The sequence below is a fragment of the Nyctereutes procyonoides genome, unplaced genomic scaffold (assembly GCF_905146905.1).
Source record: "Nyctereutes procyonoides isolate TBG_1078 unplaced genomic scaffold, NYPRO_anot_genome, whole genome shotgun sequence".
In the NCBI taxonomy this organism is placed as follows: domain Eukaryota; kingdom Metazoa; phylum Chordata; class Mammalia; order Carnivora; family Canidae; genus Nyctereutes; species Nyctereutes procyonoides.
In genome coordinates this window covers 22,727,250-22,739,793 of record NW_026575040.1, presented here as the reverse complement: position 1 = coordinate 22,739,793, position 12,544 = coordinate 22,727,250, and the positions used below count along the sequence as shown (strand labels likewise).

The 12,544-nt window shown below is 43.5% G+C and overlaps 1 protein-coding gene across 1 annotated transcript in view; it reads right to left on the bottom strand.

The window, feature by feature from the left end:
- Window positions 1-9,231: 9,231 nt before the first annotated feature.
- The window catches only part of MYO5C (myosin VC), a 97,134-nt gene continuing 93,821 nt past the window's right edge, over window positions 9,232-12,544 (bottom strand). The window contains exon 41 of the mRNA XM_055320192.1: window positions 9,232-10,859. Within this exon, the coding sequence (XP_055176167.1) occupies window positions 10,707-10,859 (153 nt within the window). The 3' untranslated portion in view covers window positions 9,232-10,706. The remainder of the gene's footprint in view (window positions 10,860-12,544) is intronic.

The following is a 12,544-nucleotide window of genomic DNA, read 5'->3' as shown; positions in this document are numbered from 1 at the left end:
CTAGAGATAAGGCCACTCAACTTCTTAATAGATGGGAAAGTTTGCAAAGAGCCTTTCTGTACTTCGGTTTTAACTCTTTTTTATAGGTAAGGAAGCTAGAGATGAGAAAAGTTGAGGTCTCCTACATTTTGGCAGGGGTGGAGTTACAGTTCCCTGTTCATGAAAAGGGTCCACTGGGGGCTACGTTTGCAAACACCCAGGTAAAAATTAGCTACCAGTCATTTGGATGTCTCACCCACAACAGGGTGTCTGAATATTTGGGAATGAATATTGGGAACCCTCAAGTGCTTGTGGAGATAGCCTGTGACAGTTTCCTGAAAAATATCTCCAGGCCAGAGCCTCTGCCCTGGGGAGAATCTATGATGCTGCAGGATATGACGATGGGGACTCTGGGCTCCTTGTGTTCACAGAAGAAGTTGTTTAAAAAATAGAAGAGCTAAGATGAATAAATAGCACTTCTCCAGGATGGTAGGGCCACCGGAAAGCAGGCTTATTTTAAGAACTGAACGTCCTCCGTTTGTCGATGTGCAGAGCCATGTTTAGAACACAATGTGCTGCAGGGAGAAGTCCATTACACTAAGCCTGATCTTGTGATATCAGGATTATTATGCTGTCCCAAAGCCTGTATGTCACTCTGGGCTGTTTACTTGCCATTTGCTTTACAATGATTTTTTTTTACAATGATTTTTTTTAAAGATTTTATTTATTTATTCATGACAGAGAGAGAGAGAGAGAGAGAGGTAGAGACAGAGACACAGGCAGAGAGAGAAGCAGGCTCCATGCAGGGAGACTGACATGGGACTCGATCCCGGGTCTCCAGGATCACACCCCCGGCAGAAGGCGGCCCCAAACCGCTGGGCCATCGGGGCTGCCCACGGGGATATTTTTTTAAATGTAATTACTATCAGGGGTTACAATGGGACCAAGAGAATTAATACTGCCTTTTCCTCTTCAGTTGGATAAAATGTAAAAATCACCTTTCCTCTTTTTTTTTTTTTTTTTAATGGATGTACTGCCCCAAGGCACCAGCGCCTGGTCCTCCCAGCCTGTGCGTGCAGAACCCTGGCCAGCAGGTGCCCCACAGCCTCCCAGAAAGGATGGGGCGGCTCACTGGAGGATGAAGCCTGGCTGGTGTGGAGGCAGCCCCGGCGGGGGTCTCTGGGGAAGAGCCGGTGGGTATGGAGACATGAACTGTGCAGAGAATCCTTGCGGGGGGGGGGGGGGGTTAAAATGTGTGGCTAATTGGGGGGTTCCAATTGGACTTTTGGAGAAGCATGTTTTACCATTTTTGGCCAGGTGAGGGCTCTGCTCAGCCATAATACTGCTTTGCAAATCCTCTTGAGAAAGGACTGATTTCTGGGGCTTCCGCCATTCTATGGGCATTTTGCTGCAAAACCTGAATAAAGCCTGTGTGTAGCCACCTCTGGTGAGGACTGATTTGTGTTATTTGAAAAACATAAGGATTTATATTCAGTCAGTCCTTAGTCCTCCCTGAAATCTTAGGCCTAAGGAACACTTTTCCTTGAACCTAACTTTGGCTGCTACGGAAGCCCTGAAGGGTTCAGTCTTCAATAGAGCTGTTCCTAGGGAAAGCTGGACCATGGCCTTTGGAGGGGCATTTCCAGGCTGTTTGTTTGCCAGAGTCTGTTTTTTCTTGGTTGTTTGCCTAGCAGACAGACAGCAGTAGCAAGAAGCATTAGCTCTAAAAAAGTAGCAATAGCTAAAACATTCGTTGAACACAGCCTGTTTTAAATTTTTTTAAATGGCACTTACGATTTCTGCACATGTTGAACAGTAGCTGAGCTGTTGAGATTTCTTGAAAACGGGTCTCAGAGCCCGTTGTTTGAAACATTTGTCACAGGAGCCAAACACATTAACGAGAAAGGTCTGATCACACATTTTTTTATCCAAAATGAGGCTGAAAGAGAGAGAGAGAGAAAGGGATGTAGGTGCATGAGAAAAGCCAACAGAAACAGCTTTTTAAAATCTCATCTTCCTTTGGTCACGATGGTTGCTCAGACTTTCTACATGTGGGATAAAGTATATGAGTTAATTTATAACCTTTGATTTATTACAACGTGCTGGGTCAACACCAACTTGTTTATTTAATCAGTAAGAAAGCATCAGACAATAGGTTTTCTGGGGTTACCATTTAACTGCCTATTTTGGCAGGTTACAGACATGGACACAATTGATCTCTGCAGCACAATATTAATCCTGTGGGGCTCCACGGTGGAGAGCATTATTATAATGGATACTATAGTTTAAAACTTAAAAAAAATCCTCCCCTGATGGTAAACATTTGGAATAAAGATGAGAGTTAGAAAATGGCAGAGCCTAATCTCAACCAATATTGTAAGGCTGAGTAAACACAGTATTGGTTCTCTGCAAGGGACACATCCCACTTATTAAACATTTGACAGTCACAGACCTAGGGCTCCCGTCTGTCCATCCCGAAGTCAACAGACAGGCCCAGGCCACTGAAGGGAAGGCAAACTTACAGAAGCAAAACTATGTGGTGGCTGAGGGTGCTAGCTCTGGCTGACCAGATCCTGGTGCCACTACTTGAGCAAGTTATTCGAGCTCTCTGGATCTTTGCTAATCAATCAAATGGGGATCTTAACATCCGCAGTCACAGGATCATTGGGGGATTTATAAAAGTGCATAAAGCTTAGCTCAAGGAGGAAATAGAGTGAGTGCTCCATAGATGTTAAGCTGCCCTCAGAGTGGCTATGGTAGCAGCGACAGCAGGGGCGGGGGATGAGGCTGGAGTTGTGGAAAAAGCAGAGGTGAGCCTGTGACCACATTTCAGGCAGAACACGATGAAGGCCTTACATAAAGCAATGATGTAGGATGGATTTGGACCGTGCTTACAAAGAAGGAGCTAGACTTGGTGATGTGTGGGGACAAGGAGGGGGAGAGGTCTATGATGCCTTCTGAGTTTCTGGGAGGCTAGACATTGCAGTGCTACTGTTGGAGAGGACGACAAGCAGGTTAAAGGGGGGGAGGGCCCAGCCATCGTAACCAAGCCAATTTAATAGGTGTTTCGAAGAGCGGGCCACATCAGGGTTTGAAGAAATGACCCCCTCAGTAGAGGAGGGCTTTGTCCCCTCTCCCACAAAGAGACTTTGGGACACTGGTCTGAACATTTCAAGAAAGCCAAATTTCCAAGGAACATATTTATAGGGCAGGTAGCAGCGGGGACACCTTGAAGGGAGAATGTCTACCATACAGAGGTCACCGTGGACTAGAGGAAGAATGGGGAGAATGAATTGGGTTGAACTCCTCCAACAAAGGGGCAGTAGTTCTTGAGATCTCTAAGGAACAGGGGAGTAGAGGATAGTCCTTTACGGATGAGAGATCAGAAGGAAACCAGCTACTGACCAACCACCACAGCGTGCTTGCCCTGACTGCTCACAGCCACCCTAGGAAGGAAGCAGACATCGGTGGTGTAGCCGAGGACATGCCTCGGGATTAAATACGTTCAAGGTCAGCAGTGAGACCTTTATGTGGTGGGACTCTACAACCTTTCTCGGGGAGCTGGCACAAGCAGGCTGCTCTGCCTTTTCATAAAACATGAATTAAAGAAAGCAAAATGGGGGACACCTGGGTGGCTCAGTAGTTGAGCATCTGCCTTCAGCTCAGGGCATGATCCCGGGGTCCTGGGATCGAGTCCTGATCAGGCTCCCTGCAGGGAACCTACTTCTCTTCTCCCTCTGCCCATGTCTCTGCCTCTCTCTCTGTGTGTCTCTCATGAATAAATAAACAAATATTTTTAAAAACAAAAGGTAAGAAAGAAGAGAGAAAAAAGCAAGCAAGCAAAAGGGCCTGGGCACTGGAGCCTAGCCTTTGGCAAGGACCTGGTAATGTCCCCCACTGTCCATGCCTGCCAGTCACAAGGGCATGCTGAAGACAGCAAGTAAGAGCATTAGGAAGGTGAGCCATGGGTTTTTTTTTAGCAAGGGAGCAACGTCATTCAAGTGGATTATTCCAGCATTTGTGCTTCCAGAAGTAGGTCAGAGAGAGAATGTACAGCAGGAAAGTTGACTAGGTTAAGAGATTGTTATCATGTTTTGGGGAAGAGGAGATGAGCTCCGGGCAGAGTGGCAGCTGTGGGAACGGAAGGTGAGAGGAATGCTGGGGCTGAGTGGAAAAGGAATCCAAGGATGGCTAGAAGTTGTGGGAGAGCAAGAAAAAGGGAAAGAGAAAAAAACGCCAATATTCCAAATCTGGAGAGAGACACTCTTCTCCTTCCCAGACTGAATTTTAAACTTTTTCAAGTGATGAGAGCTGCACATGTTTATCATAAATAATTGGGAACAGAATGATGTGAAGAAGGAAAATTAATCACCTACATGCCCTGTACTAACAGTGATTAACATTTTACGTTTACATTTTTTTCTAGTGTCTCCATAAACATATGTTTATATGTTTTTAAAAAATTGGAACTGTATGTCATATACAATTCTGAACTTTAGTTTTTTGCTTACTAGTGTTTTTGTCTACCATTGTGTATGGCACGTTGTGCCATTGTGTATTCTTAGAAAACATCATTTTCTCACAGAGGCCACAAGTCTTAAGACATATTGACCTTAAATTGCTTCATGCAGCTAGCATTTTAGATGTGGTTGGTTAAGCATGGGCAAGCTACAAATTAAATTTGAAATATTACAATATTTAAAACTATAAATATTCTACATAGGCATTATAGAGTCTGGAAAAAAATAAAGAAGGCATAAGGAAGAAAATAATCACCTATAATCCCACTGCCCAGAGAGACTCCTGGTCCACATTTTGGCAGATGCAAGAGTAGGTTTTATATTTTTTATATACTGATGTTTTTCATTTAGCATTTATGTCATGGCCAAATTTTTTTTTAAAGATTTTATTTATTCATTCATGAGAGACACAGAGTGAGAAGCAGAGATGAGAGGCCGGCTGCCTGCAGGGACCCCAATGTGGGACTCGATCCCAGGATCCTGGGATCACAACGTGAGCCAAAGGCAGATGCTCAACCGCTGAGCCACCCAGGTGCCCCTATCGTGGCCAAATTTCATCGTAGTGCATTCTACTATCTTCATTGTCAATAATACTTTTATGATAAAGGAACTTCTAACAGCTAGAACAAATGCTTCCAATGAGCATTTTGACAAGATAAAAATGCCCCATTTTAACAAGCCTTGACATGAAGTTGTTCTACAGTAGTCCTAGAACTTCTCAAACCTTCCACTGATCCCAAGCCAAGCATGAAATTTCTTTGCAGTGTGTTACCTAAATATATACTTTAAAATTACCAAACACCCCACCACCCCATATTTATTCTTATAAGAGTACAGACGAAAGATAGAAAGTCAGAAGTCAAAGTCCCTCCTACTTGCTCTGCATTTTCTCTCCATATTTAGATTTGGTGTATATTCTTCTAGACTTTTCTAACATCATAGATAAACCTTGTGAGTTACACAAATACGGCTGTCACCTATTTGCTTTTTTTCACCTAATTTATTCTGTTAGTACTTACCTGATTTACTTAGATCTACTGTTCTTTGGTAACAGCTTTAGTTTTACTCTATACCAGCCTCTTATTACTGAATATATAGGGTATCAATTTTTACTTTTAGAATAATGCTTTATTGACCCAATTAAAAGTGAGCAAAACAACCCCCATGAATTGCTGCCAGGAATGTAAAATGGTGCAGCTGCTGTGGAAAACAGTTTGGCAGTTACTTAAAAAGTTGAACAGAGGGGCGCCTGGGTGGCTCAGTGTCTGGGTGGCACAGGTCATGATCCTGGGGTCCTGGGATCGAGTCCCACATCGAGCTCCTTGCATGGAGCTCCTTGCTTCTCCCTCTGCCTGTGTTTCCACCTCTCTGTGTCTCTCATGAATAAATAAATAAAAATATTTTTTAAAAAAAGTTGAACAGAGTTGTCACCACATGACCCAGCAAATCCACTCCTAAGTACTGCTCACATGAAAACTTATACAGGAACGCTTGTAGCAGCATTTATTTTTTTTTATTTTTATTTTTTTATTTATTTATGATAGTCACAGGGAGAGAGAGAGAGAGAGAGGCAGAGACACAGGCAGAGGGAGAAGCAGGCTCCATGCACCGGGAGCCTGATGTGGGATTCAATCCCGGGCCTCCAGGATCGCGCCCTGGGCCAAAGGCAGGCGCCAAACCGCTGCGCCACCCAGGGATCCCCTATAGCGGTATTTAAGTCCAAAGTGGAAACAGCACAGATCCATCAACTGAGAAACAGATAAACAAAAATGTGGTATATCCATACAGAATGTTATTTGGCAATAAAAAAGAATGCAGTTCTGATCCACGCTACAACACGGATGAAGCTTGCACATATGCTAAGTGAAATAAGCCAGACACAAAAGGCCACTGTGACTCCATTTATATGAAATATCCAGGATAGGCAAATCCGTACAGATCAAAGGTAGATTAGAAGTTGCCAGTAAACAGGAGGAGGAGAGAATGGGAAGTGACAGCTTAATGGGTATGAGGTTTATTGTCTGGGATGATGCAAATGCTCTGGAATTAGATAATGCACATCATTGTGTATATACTAAAAACCACTGAAATGTGTGCTTTAAAATGCTGAGTTTTGGGGCATCTGGGTGCTTCAGTCAGTTAGTTATCTGACTCTTGATTTCAACTCGGGTCATGATCTCAGGGTGGGGGGGATCGAGCCCCACATCAGGCTCTGCACTCAGCGGGGAGTCTGCTGGTGATTCTCTCTGTCCTTCTCCTTCTGATCCTCCCCACTGCACTCTCTCAATCTCTCTCTCTCTCTAAGATAAATAAGTCATTCTAATCAATTTAAAAATAAACAAAATGCTGAATTTTATGTGCGTTATTCCATTAAAAATTATTTTTAAAACATGAGACTTTGAACAGACACTTCACAAATGCAGACATTCATATACTCAATAAATATTGAGTCTCAGTACTCAGTAAATATGGTCTGAGATCCAGCCCCATGAAGGGCTCCAAACTCAGCAGAAAAGGGGAGCTGGGGAAGGGAGGTGGGTCTGCTTGGGATTTTCTTTCTCCTTTTCCCTTTGCTCCTCCTCCGGCTCATATGCACTTCTGCTCTCCCTCTAAAATGAATAAATCTTTAAAAAAGAAAAAAATCCTCTTCCTATTCCATAAGCTGCATTCTGAGGCTTATATTGACATGTAAAGTATTACCTGGATCAATTTTTTAAACTGATTGTATGACTTTTACAGATGCCTAATTTTTCCCCCTTACGCTAACACTAAATATATTTTTTAATTTACTCATTTATTTATTTATTCATGAGAGACACAGAGAGAGAGGCAGAGACATAGGCAGAAGGAGAAGCAGGCGGGGAGCCTGATGTGGGACTCGATTCCAGAATTCTGAAGGCAGACACTCAACCACTGAGCCTCCCAGGCATCCCCACACGAAATGTATTTTTACAACAAAACACCTTCCTATTATTTTGAAAGAAATACATGTGGGTTGTAGAGCAATTACAACATGCAGATTCACCACCACCACCATCCTTCACCAATGCTCCTTCCTCACAGAATGCCCAGTAAGCACCTTGGTGTGTGCACACGAAACACTTACGTGAGCATGCAGGAAAGCCTGAGTATGCTAATATACTGTTAGCACATACATACCTTCCACAGGGTCAACACTCGGAGCCACCAGCTGAGGAGTCAGAGCTGCAGCATGAAGGTGAAGGTGCAAAAGCAGAAGCTGCACCTCTAATCTCCTTATCTGGGCATCCAGGCTCAGAGGCTTTGTCCCTGTCCAGGGGCACTCACTGCCAATGGCAACCTCCTGCCCGTCCACAGCAGATGCCCTCGGCACCTCTCTCCACCTGTTTCACAGGCTGTTCTCCTTCTACAGCAAGAGGTGGCCTTGGCAGGTTTGACCTTCATGAATCCACGCTCTGCCCCACTGAGCAACTCTGACATTCACCCCTAACTGTGGTCAGCACTCTTCTGGGCCTGCTCAGTCCTCGTCCCAGCAGCACCTCTTCATTTTGGCCATTTTTCCCACCTTCAGCTTTGTGGGGCTGATGGGGATGGGAGATGCGTGCTCCTCTCCCTTCTCCATGCATGACTTTCTCTGCCTCTGCAGGCCCTCTCATCTTGTTCCCAAACAAGATCTGTTCCTTCCCCAGGCTAACCAACACCTTCCCCCCCACCCTCCGCCCCCCACCCCCCTACCCCCCTCCGCCAATCCTGCTGCCTCTAATAGGATCTTGCTCCTGCAGCTCATCCCATTCCATCGAGATGAGCAAGGGGATGAGCAAGATGTGGAGCTGTTCTCCAGGAGCTCACAGGGTAGCAAAGGAGATGGGCAATGTTATCAGCTGAGAGCCTGGGGTGCATGTTGAAAAACAGGCAGCCCCAACTTATGGGAACCGGAAAGGAAGGGTGATGGGGAGCAGAGAAAGGGCACAGAGTACAGGGAACCAGCTGCAGAACTTATCTGAGAACTGAATCTCCTGGTCCCGGCACACTGTGGGACCGGAGGGACTCGGCCACACTGTTCTCCAGATACAGCTCCTCTGCTCCCCCTCCTTGAGGGAATAGCCTATTCTACCCTTTGAAGTAAACAACCTTTTCTCTGCTTCTCAAAGCTGATCATTCTTATAGCCAATCTGCTAGCCCTCTTAATAAAAGCTGGGTGAGACAAAACCTCAGGGTTCGAGTCTGGTCCAAGTTCAAGTCCGAGTCTCGGATAAGTGTTTCATGTGCCCCAGATTAAAATTCAGTGATTCTCTCAGTCTTTCTTTATAGCCTCTGACTATCCTGGCTCCGTGGCAACAGAGAAGTCTGCGGATGCCGATCAGAAACCCAGCCAAGTCTCTGCTGATGGCCCCTTTTCTCACCGTTGGGGAGCCCATGGAGACACAGCCTGAGTCGGGACTTGGGGCATATTTATTTCTCCTCTAAAAGTGTTTATACATATTTTACGAGATACTATGTATCTAATAAAGAGTCTAGCATCTTTAAGAATACAATCCTTAAAGAAAGTCATAAATGTTGTGCACTTAATAAAAATGTAGTCTCCTAGGAATTAAAAGAATCTGATGCAGGGCGCCTGGGTGGCTCAGTCAGTACAGCGTCTGACTCTTGATCTCACCTCGGGTCTTGATCTCAGTGTTGTGTGTTTGAGCCCCATGCAGGATGTGAAGCCTACTTTAAAAAAAAAGAAGAACCTGATCCAATTCATTTGGTGACTTATTTTATTGATTAAAATATTTTAAAAGTTCAATTTTCATTTCTTCATACATAATGTATCTAAATGAACTAAATCATTTATAATATGAAAAGACATCATTACATGTAAGTAGGTTGATGTTGCTTCATAATCAAGTATCATTTCTACTCCTAAGATATGTATCTGTATTACAGAATCACAGCCAATGCCTGTGAGTCTGTCAGAAGCATAGGGCCAGTTGGGATTCTTGGAATGGTACAGAAGAGCACTGGGGCCACTGGCCATAGGCTAGCAGTGCTGGTCAAATAACATTGTTTGCTCTGAAAGGAAGGATAGAGAAGGTTTAGGCAGGGAGATGGGGTGGGTGGGAGACAAGGGATAGTCAGTTTCCATAAAACTTGGGAAACATTGGTTTCTCAAAAGAAGGAACTGACATAGTTCTTCAGTTATTTTTATGGGAAAATTTAAGGACCTATTTGCTGAAAAGATAGAGAAAATCATTTAAGTTGTCTTTTAAAACTTAGTTTTTAAAGACGTTGTATGAACAATAAAGAAAGTTATGGCAAATACGTTGGCAGATAAAATGTAAAGAAAAGTTCTTTCAGAAGAGATGATAAATGGCATGGCAATTAATTTTAATAATATATTTGTTTTAGGTAGACATATACATAAAATACTTCATATAGTTCATTTCATATTGAATATTCTCTTAAAAACTAGAGGGGTCTGAAATTATAAATATTTTTTCGTGCAGGAGTGTTTTTTTAGTAAAACACCAGTGGGCCCCACCCCACCCACCCTGGGCAGGAGGGATGGGGTGAGAGGACATTGTGGCCCAAATGGGATTATCTCCTGGAAGACCCAACCCTGGAACCTACTTGTGGCTTCATAAATGTACCTGGGCTTCACAAAAATGTTAGAAAACTTAGGAGACACTGTGTCCTCAGATCATACTTCCTCTTGGGGGAGTCCTGTCATAAGACAGAGCAGGACAAGAGGCACCTGGAAGAAAATACGGGCCTTCCAGGAACTTCAATTAAAGCTGGTTGTGATTCTTTTTTTTAAATGAATTATTAATTTTTTTTACATATTTTACTTATTTATTCATAGAGACAGAGAGAGGCAGAGACACAGGCAGAGGGAGAAGCAGGCATCATACAGAGAGCCTGACATGGGACTCGATCCAGGGTCTCCAGGATCATGCCCTGGGCTGCAGGAGGCGCTAAACCGCGCCACTAGGGCTGCCCTGCTGGTTGTGATTCTTAAGGTAGATGTGGCCTTTACAACCCCAGCTGGTGTACGTTAACTCTTACAAAATGACAATGGCAACACCATCCCTGGGAACAAGAGATGCGGCCCATCTTGGAGAATTCCCATTTTCTTCCTCACATCATATCCCAAAGCATTCCCATTCCAATGAATAAACCACATCCCTCATATTTGATCTTCGTATAGCTTCTGAGGGGAAAGTACACTTACTCTCTTTTCTCCTGTTATAATCTATTGAGAAAGCCTAGCTTAAAACTGCTGGGGATCTGGATCATTTCCAGAGCGTGTGGAGAGGGGGTAAAAGGAAATGTAACTTGGAAGAGATATTTTGTATCCAACATCAGCTGTGATGAGTCCTCTCGGCTATTTAGGAGAGCCTGAAATTAAAACCAGAAGAAAAATGAATACGGAGACCATTGCATTCTGCTTTATGACTATCTAGAAGTTCAGAGTAAGGAAAACACATCCCAACCTTCACTGAAAAGCTCCTTTCAAAATCATGTGAGAGAATACACAAAAGAGCCTTTTGAATTTTTAAAAAAATTTTTTTTAAATTTATTTATGATAGTCACACACACACACACACAGAGAGAGAGAGAGAGAGAGAGAGAGAGAGAGAGGCAGAGACACAGGCAGAGGGAGAAGCAGGCTCCAAACACCGGGAGCCCGACGTGGGATTCGATCCCGGGTCTCCAGGATCGCGCCCTGGGCCAAAGGCAGGTGCCAAACCACTGCGCCACCCAGGGATCCCCCACAAAAGAGCCTTTTGATAACACGGTCCCATGGTGAAATGGTCTACACAGGATTTCCAATCAGCTCTTGTGAATATTTACTTTCGTGCTCTGTTTCACTTCAGATGTTAATTTCCCACAGGAGGGACTGACTGAAAATGGATCTGTTTTCTATTCTTATCATCTTGTGGCATAATTCTAAGCCCAAACATGAGTAGATCTGAAGTAGTAAATCTTTCTAGCAGTTATCCTTCTTTTTAGTTCAGTAGTTTATGAACTTTTTTGTCTCAAGACACCTTTATAACTCTTTAAAGATTATTGAGGACTCCAAAGAGCTTTTGTGTATGTGGGTATAACTACTGATATTTACCATATTAGTAATTAAAACAATAATTTAAAATATGAATTCAGGGGATCCCTGGGTGGCGCAGCGGTTTAGCGCCTGCCTTTGGCCCAGGGCGCAATCCTGGAGACCCAGGATCGAATCCCACGTTGGGCTCCCGGTGCATGGAGCCTGCTTCTCCCTCTGCCTGTGTCTCTGCCTCTCTCTCTCACTGTGTGCCTATCATAAATAAATAAAATAAAATAAAAAATTTAAAATACATTAAAGTAACAAACCCAACACATGTAAACATTTATCGAAAAATAACTATTTTTGAAAACAAAAAAAATTAGCAGTAAGGGGTATTGTTTTATATTTTTGTAAATCTTTTAACGTCTGACTTAATGAGACTGGTGGAATCTCGTATCCACTTCTGCATTCAACCTATGGTGATGTGTTGTTTTGGTTGAAGTATATGAAGAAAAGTCTGCTTCACACATATGTATTTGGAAAAAGGAAGACTTTGCAGATCCCCTGAAAGGGTCTCAAGGACCCACAGGATCCTTGAACCAAACTCAGAGAACTGATGCCTTAGCTGATTGGAGAAAATACTTTAGGGATTAAAATAAGACAAATGGGCTTATGTTTTTCCATTCAGCCTCTGCTCCCTTGCACAGTGCTAATAAGAAGATTGATGATAAATAAGACATGCTGAAGGAACACAGCAGGTGAATCATGGTTGTGGTGTTTCATTCTCCTCCCACTGAGGCTAAAATGGGTTCTGAAAACTGGGGTATTTGACAGGGAGAACTCCTGCTGCTTTTGCTAAGTGCCTTTCTTTTGCATGTTTGGTAAATGGGCTTTAATCTTAGATTTCTATAATGTTAATTCAATATTCAATCAATCATTCATTCATTCATTTAAAGTAGGCTCCACACCCATGTGGGGCCCAATGTGGAGTCTGAAATCACAACCCTGAGATCAAGACCCGAGCTGAGATCAAGAGTTG